This window comes from Patiria miniata, unplaced genomic scaffold (genome assembly GCF_015706575.1).
Source record: "Patiria miniata isolate m_02_andy unplaced genomic scaffold, ASM1570657v1 HiC_scaffold_22, whole genome shotgun sequence".
In the NCBI taxonomy this organism is placed as follows: Eukaryota; Metazoa; Echinodermata; class Asteroidea; order Valvatida; family Asterinidae; genus Patiria; species Patiria miniata.
The window spans coordinates 11,311,390-11,329,975 of NW_024037061.1; the positions used below are offsets into that span (position 1 = coordinate 11,311,390).

Consider the following 18,586-nt stretch of genomic DNA (forward strand, 5'->3'; position numbering starts at 1 on the left):
TTTGTGCCTGAAATGACTTTACACTTTTGCTGATGAATATGGAAATTGGCATTAGCATAAAAACCAAAAAGACAGCAAAATACCCTTGAAAATGGCAAAACGAAAATTAAAAATAAATGTGCATTTTCAAGATTTGCATAAAATAAAATTACTTATTGGGCCTTTAAGAGTGCATTTCAGTTTGTTGACTCTTTTTTGACGCGTGTTTGTTGAACCTTGACGCTAATAATAGCACGACCGGTAACGGGAAAACCCATGAGTACCGTTCCCTATTTTAGGCCAACAAGGCGCAATTTTCTGTGCTGTGAATATAAAATGTTAAAAAAATGCATTTGAGCACACGGTTTTCAACCGCTTCACAATTCAACCGAGGTTTTTACCCAATTATGTTCCAGATATCTACACAAACTTAAAGATTGATTTTCATGATTATGTCATCCTTTAAGTGCCCTTCCCCATTCTGTACACAACCCAAACATTAAATTGTGCTCACCTGAAATTGTGCTCTTCCGCTTGAAATTAATGAAGTTCTGTTCCAATCCAAAGTTCACATTATAAAAACTGCGGATAGACAGGCAGATTGATAAATGATAAAAGCATGAGCTTTAATTTGGCACACAGTCAGACTCAGAGTATGTTATGGAAACGATATTTGACTATAGGGCCATCGCAGATTTGTCCTTTGAAAAACATAGCATAGAATAACATGCAATGGCCGCCATTTTGAAAGTTTTGAACATTCTTGTTATCCTATGATATCTTTTCAAGGACAAATCTGCAATGGCCCTATAGCCAAATATCTTTCCCATGACATACTCTGACTGTGTGCCAAATTCCATGCCTTTATCATCAAACTGAACAATCCGATATTATGCAGGTGTAGCAGTCACTTGCTCCGCTCGGAACTCGTACTAGGAAGGGGCAATAATGAGCATTGAATTTTTTTTTACCGCGCAGTGGATATTGATTGCCATCTAGTATAACGCTATTTTTGTATGATCCTTAATAATAGTTGAGTTAAAGGGAATGTACATCATTGGCTTTTGCTGTAATTTTCAGAAATGAACGATTTGAGGGGTTAGTAAAATAGATCAAATATTGTTTAACTGACATGTTTGACGTTTTGTGTCCGAAAATGCTTGAAAAACCAAGAAAAACAAAAATGTTTCAGTCGTCTGGTTCCCTGACTCCACTAAAGATAAAATGGATCAATTTATAGATGTCGGAAAATGGTAAGGTAAGGGAACCCGTCCAGCTGGCCTGCACCCGTTCAAGAACACGTAACCAATAGCAAACAAAACTTGGACTGAAAAAAATTGTAAATCTAGAGCAGTAGTTGAAAAGTAGTTAGGTTTTTCCAACGGTGGTCGGCCGACCATTGTTGGAAATGTATACAAAAATACCATTTCTTGAGAATGACTTGACACCAGGTGCCATAATTTTACAGGATGCTTTAGACTGTCATTTACCAACATCCTAGTATGGTATTTCGTAAAAACTTGGTACTTTTATTTTTTGATGTTTGCAAATGTTGTATAGTCCCTTTAATACATACAATGTACATCAACAATGTACATGTAGTATGATTGCTATGGTATTATACGCAGTCAAGCGGCAGCGGTGGTAGATGGCGCTATTCATTGCGTTGATTAGTAGACTGGTTCCCAGTCCCTCTATCATCATTGGTTCAGACATGGGACTACTCCCAGCAAGTAAAGGTAATAAGAGAAAAACAACCTCCAACTTTCATTTCACTGTAATAAATGTGGTGAGTTTATAAAGGTGTTTTACATCTGAAATAAGCCTGGTTTAATGTAATCAGATTTATGTGAACAACCCTATGGGTATGCATATTTTGTATGTTATTTTGGTCACGGGCTTTTCGGGCAGGCTCATAGAAGGTGTACGACTGCGTAGTCAATCAATGGACCGATCCAGTAAGCACCGCCCCATGGTATTCTGACCAATCACAGCCGTGATTTATGTCCTACATGCGTGCACAAAAGTTCGACATGCGTGCACGCGCGTATGATGCGCGCGGCAGGAAAATGCAGCGTGGCATTGGAAAGGAGCACGTGCTAATTTGCCCATGTGCGCAGTGGGAGGGGCTTACTGGATCAGTCCATTGCCCGTCATCAGGGGTGCGTTTTGGCGGTCATAACCAAGAATTGGTTCTGTTGTTTCTCTTTGGCTAATGGTTTTGGGGGTACTATTGCATTACCGTGAGTAATTCTCGTCCATTTAAAATTCCCGCAGAAATTCACTGACAAGAAACAACCGAACCAATTCTTGGTTATGACCGCCAAAACGCACCCCAGATGTCGGATGGCGTCACGTGGTCATGTATCTGTTTTTCAAGCGGAAGAGTATTGACCTATCGCGGTCAAGAATCGCGGTTGAATCGCGTTAGAATCGCGTCAACGCAGCTTGTGAAATATGGTCCAATTACATGATAAACAAATGGACGCGGAACGCGCAACATATGAGACAAAATTCCCCGTTTCTTCATGGACGCTCTACTGGGCGCAGTAGTGAGTGGGGCAAAACGTGCGTTACGCGCAACTACATTTTTTTACCAGTAGTTATTATGTATCCAACAAAAGTCAATAATGCATTTTCAAGCTTGGTAGTCATGACCTCGAAGTTTGCTCCATTTTCCCCTCGTATTTATTTTTCGTTTCAAAATGGTGGTGCGCGTTGCTGAAAACCTCCAAATAAAATCAGCTGATCTAATAAAACGTGTATAAAGACATTGTTTTAAACAATGAAAGGGAAAAAGTAGAATGTAAAAACTGCTTTAAATAACCGTTGAATTAGTTAAGAAAATTGTGAAATGTTTCAATGGATGATTTTAGAGATTTGTGTTAAAATTATTATCCTTTTGGGGATGAGAACAATTTACTTGGATTGCTTGCACATGTGTGACTTTTTATGACAATAATATTTCCCCTGAAAACCGTTTTCAGAATGAAATGGAATTACACTCCCGTAATGTTCCGAACTTCTGAATAACCTAATTAACTCCTCAAATGTATTTACATTGTGCTCCCCGCTCAGTACCCATTTTGTTCAACATGGTGAGATTCTTGCGCCTTCTTGAAGATTGCTTGACGTGCCACAAGAGGTCCAGAGCAAAATAACACAAATTAATTTTAGTGAAGGGCTGGGGAGGGGCGTGCATCCCCGGCCCCCCAGTATCCAACAGTACAAAACTGCATAAGATGTACGGCGTATGTCATACCCTGAGGAGGGACAATGGAGAAACAAAATGTTCTGGGTGTTGTCCCTTAAAAGCTGCTGTGAATTTAAATGAAAGGACAGAGCAACAACTACGGAAATAAAACGTTCAAAATGATCGATCATTCTTCTGTTTGTTTATGAAGAAAATAGCACTCAAACAACCGGATACATATTAAAACGGGAAATAAATACGAGAAATAAAATGGACCAAACTTCGAAACAAACATGCAGCTTGATAACCCATTTTAAATTTTGTTGGAGAAATAACTACTACAGGTCAAAAATTTTACTCTTATGGACATAAATATATCCCTTTTTTATTAAACCGACAAACAGATCCTTGTCATTTGATTGATGGAACTCACATCACGTGACATTTGTTATTGCTCCCATTCACGCCGCGGCTCAAAAAGTACTATCCGCCCATGGGGAATGGGAAATAGTAGGATCATTCTTATTCCATTACGCGGTATTAGTGTGCAATGCATGCTGGTGTGCGCGTTCAGCATTGCGCGTAGCGCGTATTGTTCCAAAGAGCCAGCGCTACAGCGTTGGGTTCAAACCTTTTCGTGAAGGGGTGGTTTGGAAGAGAGAAATACATTTTCCTCCAGTTTTGTATTGAAATAAAAGTTCAAATATATCAAATGACAAGGATCTATATGTCAGTTATATATAAAACAAATTTTGAGTGGCTTTAAATTTAAAAATGGGAGGAATATTATCGCTCGGTAAAATCTGGACCTTTTCAGTTCACCCGGCTTCGCCTTGTGAAATGGAAAAGTCCAGATTTTACCTTGCGATAATATTCCTCCCATTCCACGCTGAGCCACTCAATTTCATACAAACCTACGGAAGGTGCGCAAAACGCAACTTTTGCCCACCGGCGCTAAAACAAATTGGCGCTGCCCACGGGCAGAACGCGCGTCTGTACGCACTGCCGATCTAGTATACAAAATCCGATCTAATATGGTGAAAAGCCTCCTTCACGAGTTATTATACAAATATTAAGTTGGCGACAGAAGGCGTTAAAGAATGTGTCAGTTACAAAATCCTATATGTAACAAAATAATTTGACACCCACATTTATAGAAGGACTCATATGCAACATGCTATGTAGGTCTATCCATTTCATCTTAGTGTATGGGTTGCATTTTATGTTTGAAAACATAAACGTACACAAACCAACATGTTATTTGTAAACCACATTCACTTCAGTTTATTCTTAATTGTATTTTACATAACATTCGTAATGCCGTTTAGAGCGTTTTGCTAAAAAAAATCTTCTCTTATTGCAGTTCGTCGATTGCACGGTAGTGTAATTCGTGCTGGTTTGAGCTCCAATCACCTGCAGAACCCAGAGGTAGGACTGGTTGCCTACGATGACGCTGTAAGCGGTGCCGTGATTGATTTCCTACCAGACCCCTACGTCACTGCACGCTACGTCAGCGTGGATATCCCTAGAAGTGGTGCAATACTCAACTTGGTTGAAGTCATGATTGAAGAGGTAACCATGGATATAATCAAGACTGACACACCATCAGGTGATAAAAGTGCGAAACAGGACTATGACCACGCTAAACAAATGTAAACATTTAAAAGTATAAAGGAAGGTTTATAATTGCAATTAGTCATATCAATCCTTAAAGGCATTTGAAAATTTGGACAATATTGACTGCACTGAACAAATCAATAGAATAAATCAAAATACAGTGCTTTGTCAGTAGTCAAACTACATATATCTTTAACTTTTCATATATCTTTTAACTGTCAATGTCATCTTGTTTGATTTTGTACTTTGTTTTAATCTTAGTTGAAACTTTTGACCCATCCTATCTTTACCATGTATAAAGCTCTCAGCAAACATTCAATGATGAGGGGTGCTTTCGTATAGCAGTATTTGATGTAGTTGTTCACAGTATATCAGCATTTCTTGTATGTTTTTCATCTGGAAATATAAGAATTAAGATATGAAATAATACAAATAATGTTCCCCTTTCATATTGTGGTTGGTGGGCATCTGTGGAGAGTGTTCTACTACATCACACATGTATTATTCCCTGCAGGTAAAAAAAATAGTTGGTTCCGTTGGCAACTCAGACGCCAGTCATAATGATATTGTTGTTGGGCCTAACGTTGACAAATATCTTGCCACACGTGGCATAATCATAAGACCTATTTCAGTAAATGAGATTATTGCCTCTTATCGCACAAAACGAATGCCGTCTTTCTTTTCCATTAATCTTGAAGCCCTGCAGTTGACTGGTCTCCCAAGCAGCCAGAGCTCCACTTATTCAAATTTGGTTGCTTCGAGAGCTGTGGATGGATCTTCAATGTATGATTATAATGGCGGCCACATTAGCAGTACAAGTAAGACAGATCGCCGACTTCCATTTTGATATGACCAAATTAAAATAAAAATTGACACGACAGATTTATTCATTCAGTTTAACTAAAGAACAATTGAACTAGTCTAAACAACACGATTATTGATGCCCAATATCACTGATAAACTCAATCACAATTATGAAATTGTATTGATATGGTACACTTTCTAAATAAACAAAGAGTTATTTTAATCCCTTGTATCTCGTGATATTGTATGTAGATTTCATTGGAAAGTTAATGCACTATATGGTGCAATCCCCGAACCATCAACCCTTCTGCCATCAATTACTTGTTTTGTTCCGTTAAAATTACTTGTATAAGCTAACGTCCATAGCGTCACCACTAATTCAATATCCTTGCAATATTCCTAAAACCAGTTGTTTTCAATCAAAAGTGTGTGTTTTTCCCGTCACGACCGTACTTTATCTGGATCCATTACCTGACTATTTTTCTTTCGGATTGGAACCTGAATCCCTGGTGGAAGATAGATCTGACTTCTGTTCACTGCATTGGAAAAATTGCCATCAGGAATGTAGATCATCTTGAACGTAAGCATCAAAATGAAGCATAGGAGTGAGTTGTGTGGCACTGAAATCAGTACTGTTTGCCTGAGCTTATATTTGGATGAAATCTTCATTTTGATATCACCATCCAAATTAAGGCCCAAGTGAACACTGACGCAAATATTACTCACTAAGCCAAAGTGGGTGTTCTCAAACTGCACAGTCAAATCCAACTTCAAAATTTACTCAAGTAAAATTAAATTTTGAACTTTATTTCTTTCTTAATGTTCAGATGACTTCAGATTACGTTTGCAAGATGCTGTTGTCCGTGCTGGCCTAAGTAATGTACATCTTGATAACCCGACGTGTGGTTCTAACGTAACCCTGTATCAAGCCTCAATCAATGATTGGATTGAATTCACCTGTGATCCCTACAGACTTGCTCGGTATGTTAGCGTCGATATCGATACTTACGGTCATTTTGCACTGGCTGAAGTAATAGTATGGCCGTGTGATCTCCACCCAGCAGGTAAAGTTTGGCTTGATTAAAATGTATTTAGTTTCCATTTGTCAATACAACAGTATCTCTGTCGTGTTCTTATGTCAACATTCATTCATGATCTTTGTTAAGCAAATTTCTCTTGTGTGATTTGATATTCATCCAGTAGTTAAATACAAATGGTGGGACTTCAACAAAACAACCAATGTCTGCAATGAACCAAAATTGTCCGCGATGAACCTTGTTGGTCCTTTTTCTGGTCAAAATGTTTGGCGAGACTCGTAAAATAAGACTTTATATGTTAAATATTTCATAATGTTATTAATGTCATAGTTTTCTCTGCTTGTATGTTTTGTTTTCTTGCAGCCCTGAACTTGACCAATAAACCCAGTAGTCAAAGCTCCACAGACCGTAGTTTCGTTGCTGGTAGAGCATTGGACAGTCTTCCAATAGAACCTTATTGCAGCCTTACAAGTAAATCGTCATTTTTTTTTTAGTTCTTGAGGATCAAACTGCCCTGAAAAAAATGTCCTAACTGAAAGGATATTACAGAAAAAGAATCTATTTCTGCCAACAAATGAAAAATAATCACATGTACTCAAGTTTGGGCTGCATGCAGCTTTTCTATGTCGATTGCCAGTGAGTTATGAAAGTGCCAAGAAAAAAAGGATTTCAAACTGAGGTTTGTGATTTTTTTCTAGTGTTAAATTGTTTTAGTGCATGGATGCCTTTCGACTCAAACCGAGGTACAATAGAGTTTATGGAAAATGGTTGGAAACCTTTATGTTTAAATTCCTTAGCAGTAACATCTTAAAATAAACTTGGTGGCACATAAATATTTTGTTTGGAAACGGTTTCTTTTTGTTTCCAATTTCAAGTGTCAGATATGAACGCCTGGTGGATGGTGGATCTCGAGTCAAGTCAGTGTCTGGGACAGATTAGAGTTTGGAGCTTTGCACAGGGTAAGATGATGTCAACTTCTATGCTTTGAAATACATCTGAAGAACTTCAGAATCAGACCAGTTAAAAGATCTGTTTCAATACACGTGATCATCAAAATCGTCTGCAATGCAAACATGCTTGTCGGTGCTGAAGACAAGATGCTTTTGATGAAAAGTTTTTATTGTGTACTTTCGAATTTGGTACCGTTTTAATTTATGAGTGACATAACATTTTGACTTCAGTACTTATTAAGTCCAATCATTCACTACTTATCACTGCATTTAATAGTGCTGAATAAGTTTAAGTTGTTTCCGAAGGTTGTAGTCATGTTGAAAAATCTAAAAAGAATTATGTCTGTGAACACTTATGTAATATTTGTTATCCAAGGAACCAATTTCCAAGATGCTGCTGTACGTGTCGGGCTAAGCGATAATTGTACCAAGAATGTAGTGTGTGGTCGACAAGTCCAAGCTTCATCCGACTTTGTGGCGTTTACCTGCGATCCGCCCGTACTTGCCCGGTATGTCAGCGTCGATATCCCTGGAATGGCGAGACTCGGGATGTGCGAAGTGACAGTAGCCACGTGTGATTTCAAGAAACAAGGTAAGTTCATTTTGAAAGAAGAAAACCCGCTTGGACAAAAGTGTTTTTTTTTAATGATGAATGAGATGATAAGTATCGTGTTCCATTCACAGTTTTCAGGCTATTGGAAAAACAAACTCAGGCTTTCCATCTCTTCACAGGCCGGAAAAAAATCCATCCCTGTCTAGCACGCACAGAGAAAAATTTTGCATGCGACGCTTCATGGCAATTGTCATGCTCTATACACGAATTGTTTAAAGTAAAAGACTGATCCGTTAAGCCGTCTGCACCAATGAGGTTTTGAACAAAAATTAATCATAGCCTGAGACTGCACAACTGTCTGACAGAGATCTGACAACATGCACTCAGACATGACGAAGTGGCGTAGCCAACGAGCGGGGGTGGAGGCAGCCCCCGAAAAAAAAATTGTCGCCCCCCCCTCCCTCCCATCGCCCAATCGCCCACCCCAACTGGAAATTTACCTGATCGCGATCTGCCTTTTTTTCACGAATGCCCCTTTTAATGTCGCGCAAATGTCTTTAATTGTGCCGCCTTGAAGAGAGCCACCTTTGGCCGATAATGTCCGCTTTGGAGGGCGCTCCATAGAAAGTTGGTGTCCAGCCCCCCCCCCCCCCCCTCGACTTTTTTAATCTTATGGAAGCCGGGTGACAGGTAGAGAAAAACAATGTTAACCTTTCAGCACGGATCCTAGAGGAAAAACCTAAGTAAAGTCCTCAAAGAGGAATGTTTATTATGATGCTCAGGAAACGAGTTCTTTATTTTTCGTTTCCATAATTTTTTTTACAGATGGTGTGGATTTGACTTTGGTTGTCAACCCTTCTCTACTTGGCCCAACTGGAGACAACGAATCCGTCATTGCAGTGTACAGAGGTCCTGAGGAGATTACATCTAATGTCTCATTCGGTCGCCAAGTCTCAACAGGAGGAGCGTCTGGCCTTCCTTCAGGCTCAGGCGAGATTGTAGATTCATCCTTGGCATGTACAGTTAGATTGCTTAGCTTACCAGAGGAGGGAGGACTTGATAGGACGGGTGTCTTCTACGCAGAGGCGACCGGAAATGGCTTGACCACTAGGATACAGACTATAATTCTACCCAAAGATGGTGAGATTATTTGTATGTTTTGTGAATATTCAGTATGAAAATATCCCTGTTCAGTCAAAGTCACTGTTCTTCATTTTGTGCAGCTTATTTTTTACAAAATTGATTTTAACTGAAAATGCCAAATTTGATTAATTTTGGTATGGTTTCTGCAAAGAAAGTGGGGAAATGTGCGGTAGATCTCTTGCACTAAGGTGTTGACAGATATCTTTGATTTCATCCTAGAAAGCACCGTTTATATACGTTCTGTTGTGCGAACACAAACGACAAGTATTGGAGACTCTGTAGTAATGGAAATGCAGAAAGTAAACCCACCGAGCGAAGACTACAGATGGAGGCGTAATGGAGGCGATGTCATCGAAACTTGGAACAACCTCCTGAGTGTATCGATTCCGAATGTCGCTAAGGATGACGAAGGAGCATACAGCTGCTTCGTTGTGGATCAAGAAGATGAACAACTGCATGGAATCATGAGGCTCATAGTTAGAGGTTTGTTAGAGATTTGACCATCACTATACTTGTGCTTGAATGAAAGATTTTGGGCTTGTTTGTTAATTATTTATTTACAAGTCAACTAACAAACATTCAAAATGTAAAAGGCTTTCCCTTTTTCTCAATACAAGATTGCTCTTTCAGACATTGGGATCCACCTTCATGTCTGAAAACCTGTCGTCGATGCTACAATGGCGGTGTATGTGATGACGAGTCTGGTACCTGTATCTGCGCTCCGGGGTTCAGTGGAGAAAATTGCGAGCATGGTAAAGAGTTGTCAGTCAGTTAATTTGTTTTAATACATTAGAGTTGGGGCCACTCCCTGAGTAACATAAACAGTGAACCATTATGGCAGCCTACTGACAGAATTTATATATAAGGTCCCTTCAGTTTCTTTCTTTTTTTGTCTGTGTTTTGCAGTCCATGGCCGTAATGTCTTTGGTAAGACTGCTGATCAGAGGTGTCCCGGTAGCACTGATCCACACCACGAGGCTTGCCGAGGGCGTTCGTTCTGTCTTCCTGATCCTTATGGATGCTCGTGTGCTGCGGGTTACATGGGACTTGACTGTATGCAAGGTACCGTAGTTTGGCATGTATCATCAGTAATTTATTTACATAAGGATGGTTCATCACACAGTTGTTATCAAAGTATTTTTTTAAATGTATGGAGAAGCCTTTTTAAAAGTGTAGTTACACCCTTTTTTTTCTTCAGAATGCGCTGCAGGAACATTTGGTGCGGACTGTAAGCAGACATGTCACTGTGCATCGGGAGGAACCTGCAGTAAAGGTACAGGAGAATGCAGCAATGGTGAGTGTGTCTATCGTTGGTTGAATGTTTGCCAATAGGTGGAGGCGGGCTTTACGCCCAATCTGTGTCAACTGCCCCAACTTTACCTGGGGCTTGCCTAACTTTGTCTGACACATTTGAGCATCAGTAGGTGGTCGTGTGTGTACTGTGTGGCGCATGCGTGTAGGGCATCGTGAATATGCATAACCTTGTAACTTATGCATTATGCATGTTATGTAAATAGAATGGAAAGCTTTGTGGGCGTGATTGGTCATACAGTGTTGTGAATTAATCGATTATTTATAGCTTTTCATTTGCGCTAAAAAAAATAGTAAATCATGGGTATGTTTTGGCATTTTTTCAAGTGCACGGTGCTGACACAGTTGGGCATGCCCCAAGTATGGTAAAGGCACGGTGGGGGCAGTTGACTTAGTTTGGACGTAACAGGCTGACATCATCCGATGAAAACATCCATTAATTTGCATACCGGTTTTCATCGGTTGCTATGTAATACCATTCAGCACTCCAGACTCAAGAACCATTGCGTTTCAAGAAGATAGGTCTGGGAGCTAGATAAACCAATGTAAAACATTTCCGGATGTCCGCGCCCACCTACAATTTTGTGTCCATTATCTTCGAATCACGTGTGATTTACATTCAGGTGAAAAGCAGTTGATGTTTTTTGACGTGTTTTGATCACATTATGTTAATCTGCTCACATTTATTGTTTCTTTTGATCTCTTTCTCCAGGTTGTGAGGCACCGAATTTTGGAAATAATTGCCAGTGCACAAGTAAGAGAGATAATAGAAAAGAAAGAAAATTCTTGGTTCTTGGTTGGTTCTTCTCCCAAAAACTCTGCGTGAGAGTTTTAACTGGAGGCCAGAAACACAGGGGCAAACCCCTACTCTTAGCGATAAGTGTTACTGGGTTCTTTTACGTGCATTGCATTATACAACACATGGGACCTACAACTTTACGTCCCATCCGAAGGACGAAGCAATAATGGTTAAGTGCCTTGCTCAAGGGCACAAGTGTCCGCCCGGTGGGCTCAAACCCACGTCACTGTTGCCTCTGAAACACCAGAGCATGATTCCGGTGCCGTTATCCATTAGGCCATGACACATGACAGTAGTCTAGAATAAAGTAACACTATGATGTTTGTCATTTTAAAAATGCTTCAGAGAACCTCCTCACTGATACAAAAGCCTCTGATTGTTCAAGACTTTTCAAGTGTTTCTTAAACACTTAGTTTGCATTTTATGCAATGATGCGTTTTACAGTTTTGTGTCATTTTTGTATCATTTCATCAGCTGAAAATGGCGTACTTGGGCTTAAGGTGACGTCAGGCGGTCCTCATCAACTGTTCGTTGCCTGGCAACAAGACCCTTGCTCTTCTGGCTACGAAGTGACAACCAGGGATGAGTGTGAAGACATTGTATCTCAGAACTTAACAACGGGAACAACTTACCATTTCATAACTGACTTAATGTTCCCACTGAACCACAGAGTTCACATTCGGCCGCTGTACCCTGGTGATGTACAGGGACCTGAGGTGAACTTTTCGCAAACAAGAAGTGAGTTAGTTTACCATAAAAACTGCCCATTTTCGTTTGATGGAACAAAGTTTATTTTGCGCAATTAGTTCTTGTCACCAATATGCACAACAACAAACGTCTTTTGAAAAATAGCTCAATCAATTATGTTATAAGAAGCTAGTTAGTATGGAGGTTTAAACATTTGACATTTGGAATTGCACTGACTTTTTCCTATTTTTGTTTTCTTTTGTTTTCTCATTTCAGAGCCATTTGAGGCCCCAACTGAAGTGAATTCCACCTCAGTGACGTCAACCAGCCTGAGTTTTTCCTGGAGTAAGCCACCTTGTGGAAGCCGAGGTGGTATCATCACAGGCTACACGTACAAACTGACTGAAGTAGGCCCAGAATCTACAGAAGTCGTTCAGTCAGTGACATCAGAGGAATCGGTGACCATCGAGGGTTTGTCCCCGCTCACTGAGTACAGTTTTCAGGTTGCTGCTAGCACCAACGCCGGAGCCGGACAGTACAGTCAGGCTCAAGTGAAAATGACCCTCGCAGGTAAAAAGTTTATCAAAATATCTTTCCCAGCAACTTTCATTAGGCGTACCCTCAAAATATGCGTAAGCAATTGTTATTGGCTTGCTAAATATTGTTTTCTCCCGCTTTTTTTCGTTTGAATTTGAGGAAGGTGTCTGCATATTTCAAACATACTTTGCCTTTCTCCTCGGACTTCTTGATTGTACAGATCTTACAAAATCGTAGATGATGTTTCGTGAAATGCAAAAAGTAACTTTTACTCGACAGATCCATGTCACCGTACCGTAGGATGTCAACTTGAAGAAATAAATTATCATGTTACCTAAAGCTTGATATTAACTGCCTGTGATTGTTTATCAACGTACTCATTTTAAACATGCTGTTTGAAATTACAGCATGTCCGACATTACAACAACCTTTCTTTTTGAATTCTTTGGTATGCGTGTGTTTCCGGTAAAGAAATGTCGGGAGTACTCTAAACAAGATCCGTGTTAAATCACGTGACCATCAAAACCAAAAGACATCGTATCTCAGATAAAGTTTTCTAACTTTTCTCGAAACTGTCTTAATAATAGCGCCCCCTATGGATGTAGAGCCCGCCCCTGACTCCTCGGCAGTGGTAGGCGGCTCAGTAGCAGCTGCTGTAATCCTGATTCTGATGGTGATAAGTGTAGTCATTGTGATGCACAAAAGGTACATCAAAATCATAATTACTTCAAGACCAAAATCATTCACGAAAATCTGGTTTCCTCTTTCGGCGTTGATTAGATGATTAACAGTATCTTTCCCAGGAATATAATACACATTTTGATTGATTTGATAACCTTGGAACTAATTTACAGACGCAGCCGTCGAAAAAATCTGCCTTCTGGCGTCAATAGAGATACTTCTCTTCAACAGAACAAAGCTTTCGAAGCAGGTGGGTTTTCTGTCAAAGCTTTTAATTTTTTTAATTGCATCTCATTTAAATCTAATCCCAACTTGGTTGAAAGCAAAAACCATTATTGGCCGTGACTAGGGACTGAAAGGCTTTCCAAAATCTGCTAAACCAAAAAAAACTAAGCACGAAAGGACCTCAGCAAAAATAATGTCACAAACAACTTGCATAGCATGAAGTGTTGGTGTGGAATCTTTTACCCAACTGTAGGCCAATATTTAGGTATAGAAATTCTTGATAACAGATGTGTGTGACATTGAATTTATTTCATGTTTTGAAACCTGTCGGATGATGTTTTCTATTTAGATGTGGCCTATCAGGTTCCAGAACCTACTGCGGAACCGGCCCCGTACATGAGCCTTGGCGATGGTGTAGTCACGATATCTTCCGCCCAACCCATTGCACAGAACCCAAGTACATCACAGGATGTGGATGATTATGAGGTTTCCATATCCCAAGCCGAACCTCACGCGTACACTTACATAGACGCTGACATCGTGAAGAAGTCGTCCGCACTGCAAACTGAACGGAAACCAAAGCCCAAACCTCCTCCAAAACCGCACGCCGCCCACGACGACACGTATGAGGTTTTGGATTCTGCGTGCGCATCCGTGGACGAGGGTAAAGAGAAGTCTTCCGCATCGTCCGTCGCACGCAAACTGATGCCCAAACCTCATCCGATACCATCCGTCTCGCAACCAGCTGCCGACGAATATGCGCAACAGCAGTTCTTCCAACACTTTTTCAGCCAGCTTTCGGTTCGTGCCGATGAGCTCTCAGAATACATCCGCAAGAAGGAGCAGGCTGACCAATATGGCTTTCCTAAGGATTTCAAGGTAAGTGAAAATCAGAGTGTGCTGCTAATAACCAAGACAAAGTGCCCAGACTTTGGTATCTATCAGTACGTAAGTCACTATCAGTAGGTAAGTTTGTAGGTATAAAGTGGAATTGGTGTCTTCTGCGAAGAAGTGTGGGCCGGAAACGAACCAGTGTTGAGAATTCTTCTCGGCGTGTCGTATACATACACTCTTCCATCGTTCGGTCAGAAAAAAAGCGATCGCGTAGGAATTCGCAGGAACTGGGGACACCATAAGTTGGAAAAAGAATGTTGTGATTAAGATTACGATGTCTTATTTCTGGATGCTAGATATAGTGTCTTATTATTTTTTTTTTCAGACCCTTCCAGATGGTCAGTTAGGTCCAGCGACTGTGGCTTTAAAACCACAAAACAAAACCAAGAATCGTGATGCGGACATCATTGTCTGTAAGTATTGGTACATCTCGCCGGTTATTTGATGCTGTTAGCTCTTTTGGTTAGAAAGCAGACAGAGAAGATTCGTAAGAATAAATTACACATGCACTTCTAGAACTGGTTCTGATTTTTTTTAAGTCCTTTTCTTTTGGTCACATGTCTTTCGTGTTTCAATAGAAAACACGATTTGTTTCTTTAATTTTTGGACAGTTGGTATACAACTCAATTACATTAAACGGGCCAAATTTAATTTGAAGCCACATTGCCAAAAAGGTCAAACTGCAGGTTGCTTTTTTTCCATGTCGTTCATAGATGACCATTCTCGCGTCGTGTTGGAGCCATTGCCGAATGATCCCGATTCTGATTACATAAATGCTTGCTACATTGATGTAAGTAATAAGTACCATTTTTCATGAAAATAATTATTACTGTACACGTTCCCTAAATACGAAATTGATCAGTTTCCTGTTTTATACACTGCTCCCGACGAACAATTTACCATTCTTTGAAATTTAAAAGAATCCCAATTTGAGTGAGCTTCAAGGTGCATCAAAACAAAATTAATACTAAAATGATTACAACCAAACTTTTTCATTCTTCTTCAAAGGGTCATTTGGAGAAGGACAAGTACATTGCCAGTCAAGGTAATTTAAATTGAAATCTGCTTGCCTTTAGGCTTTAAAACTTGTTTATTTTAAAGTAATTGTATGGTCAAAAATATATAGCAGTATAAGCAGCCAAAAGTATATTCAATTGCTTAAGCCATTGATTATCTGTTGTCTAAAAGGACCAACCGAATCGACGGTAGGAGATTTCTGGCGTATGGTGTGGCAGATGAAGGTGGATAAGATCATCATGCTCACCAATCCGGTAGAAAAGGGCAAGGTAACGTGGGCCATACTTCTTGCGAATAATCTCAATGTCTTAGAAGGCAATTTGTTTGTGAGGAGGACTAAATGTCTTTTTAGAGAATGTTGATAGGTCTAGTGTAATTTAGTATTGTAATTTGTCTAGTGTAATTTTTCAAACGTGCATGGAATGTATAATTTAAAAAGGATAATGTTGTCATTCCATTTTGTGTGTCATATAAGGTGAGGTGTAACCACTACTGGCCAGATACCGGATTCAAAACTTATTCTGACATCGCAGTCAGCACTGTAGAGAAAGAGGACGCGTTCTTGGACTACACCATTCGTGTGTTTCAGATAAACAAGGTAGTGCTCTTCTACGTTTTTGGTTTCTGCCCTAATTGGTGTCCTGACTCCTGAAATCCCTTTGCGAGGATTGGTGTTATCAAAGGCCGAAGAATTGATTCATGAAAAGGTCGTTTTGACGGGGCTGTAAAAAGTACTCAGAAACTGATTCTAAAATACTCTTTAAAGATGACTTGCTTTTAAACTTTTTTTAGCAATTTTATGTCATCAGTTTAGGTCAATTAAAACAGAAAAATGCTTAATCGTCATATGTTTATATCACATTCAGGTGTTTAGTGCGGAAAGTAACAGACTGGTGAAGCAGTTTCATTTCAAGACCTGGCCTGACATGGAAGCACCAAAGCACCCGACTACTGTGCTCAACTTCATGCGAGTAGTGAACGCTGAACGTAACAAAGGACGGACCGTTGTACATTGCAGGTAGGAACCGCCATGATACGAATAATTATGCGCCATAAGCGATAGTCAACAGCTAAACGGCTTGATAACACGTGTCTCCTTTCTCTTGTTTCAGGATCCGACTTACATTAATTCTGAGTTAGTGGAAATGTTACTGTGGAATATTTTCTATGTCTTGGTGTCGCTTAAATTAATATTTTGCATTTCTTTTAATTAGAGTTGAAATTTAACCAATTTGGAGAAGTGACCGACATCCATGTAGGCCAATGTCTAGAATTATACTTGACACTTGCCTATTTGACACTTGCCATTGTCTTTGATTTTTTCATAGTAATGGTACCGGCCGTACAGGAACCTACATCGCCCTGGACTCCATGCTTGATCAGATGCACCAAGAAGGACAAGTTGATGTCCTTGGCTTCATCTATCGCATGAGACAAAACGAAACAAGATGGTGCAAACACCGGTAAGTTCTGATACATATGGTTTTAATGATGGGATACACATCCCAACGAATGTGATGATAAAGATGTCAATTAACCTGATGATTTCCTCTTGTTCGAAAGGCAGAACTTATCAATATACCTAAGATGTCGGACAACTAAACAGAGACTTGAAGTTAGGTGGAATTGTTACAGTTGACTAAACCACATGATCTGACAGAAGGAGACCAGTGGCGTCTAGTCCATATAGAGAGCGCTTCATTTTCACACTATCAATGCTCGATCGGTTGTGTCTATTGTGATTGATAACATGATATTATTTCATCGATGTTTATATTTTAGGCGCAATACCGATTCATCTTCGAAGCTCTGCTGGCTGCTTCTAAGGAAGATGACACGTCTTACGAGAACATAGGGAAGGGAGCCAAGAAAGCGGAGAAACAGGTGGATGTAAAACTGACTAGAAAGTAAACCTCGGTCATCTGAGTTGACCGTTTGACTAATGAGTTTGAAGATTTAGAGGCTGACATTGTACCTGATAGAGAATAAAAACTTCTTTATACCCAATGATCTTTGTGTACTTTTCACGGATTTTGTTTTCATATTTGTCTCTGATTTGTATTTGCTTGAATTTGTATGCTTACGCTATATTCGCTGATCATGTTTATCTAAGATAATGGTAATTTGCAATTATACAGTTAACATGGATGCATACTTAATTATATCATGGAACTAACTGTGAATGAGAATTGAATGAATGGTGTTAAGAAAACAAAGAAACAGTTAGATTTAAAGTTACTATAAATGATGTAATGGTTGCTGATTACGACCAAATTTAACGAGAGAAAACGGTAACCTGTCCATTAAATAAAAAGTGTTAGTTGATATGTTGTGGAAACTTTGTTTAATATATATGTTTGATTATGATACAAAATACCATACGTACGTACTGCTTTGTATAATCCGAATAGAGGATACCACATTGAATTTATATCTACTAATTGTATATTGGCCTACTCAGAAAAAAAAGTGTACTGCGTTAAGTTTATTATCTGTAATCGAGGTAAAAGATTTTGCCCATTGTTACATTACAATAGTGCTAATTTCGTATTGTTTATTGTTTATCATTTCGCCGTATTTTGGGGAGATTTTAGTAGGAGTTACCATGAGCAGTTTGTTAGTGTTGGCAATACGTGTGTTTTTAGCTGCGGCATATAGCAGCTCCACAAATCATCATGTCTCTCCATTAGACATTGTCTATCGTTCCTATAGGCCTACCAAGTTGACCAATTTCAACCAAATTTTGTCAAAAGTATCAGTAGCCCAGCCCCAACATGTCACATGGCCAAATTGAGGTCAAAGGTCACATGGGGTCACTGGGGTCCGAAATCTGATTATTTTTTACTCAAAATACTCCTTCCAGAAATTACATAACACAATCACGTGACTCATACATAAACACGAATTCCTTGACTCGCAATTTCCGAGATATTGCCGATCGAGCTTGTTTATCACCGACGTTGAATTCATGTTTCTTTAGAGAACAATTTTATGTCGGAAGACATTACCAGCACGAACCCGAATGCTTTCAAATATCAAAGATGCAGGTAAAAAGTAGTACGTATTTTTAAACCTTTATCAATATTGTTTTATTATTTACCGAAGGCTCAACTTAAAGGCTATGTTTACTCAGACATTTTTTTGTTGCAGCAAATGTAA

At 39.5% G+C, this 18,586-nt stretch overlaps 1 protein-coding gene across 1 annotated transcript; it reads left to right on the top strand.

Moving 5' to 3' along the window:
• The first annotated feature begins 4,346 nt into the window (after positions 1–4,346).
• On the top strand, positions 4,347–17,338 carry LOC119730064. Its single transcript, XM_038202851.1, is given in 28 exon segments — positions 4,347–4,353; positions 4,536–4,781; positions 6,003–6,173; positions 6,421–6,657; positions 6,994–7,101; positions 7,506–7,589; positions 7,957–8,172; positions 8,762–8,764; positions 8,959–9,273; positions 9,496–9,759; positions 9,894–10,028; positions 10,183–10,338; positions 10,475–10,570; positions 11,300–11,341; positions 11,861–12,124; positions 12,350–12,639; positions 13,218–13,315; positions 13,465–13,541; positions 13,866–14,395; positions 14,736–14,823; positions 15,124–15,200; positions 15,419–15,455; positions 15,599–15,696; positions 15,903–16,025; positions 16,294–16,445; positions 16,756–16,859; positions 16,862–16,890; positions 17,210–17,338. Coding segments are annotated over 28 exon segments (4,176 nt in total).
• The last annotated feature ends 1,248 nt before the right edge of the window (positions 17,339–18,586 follow it).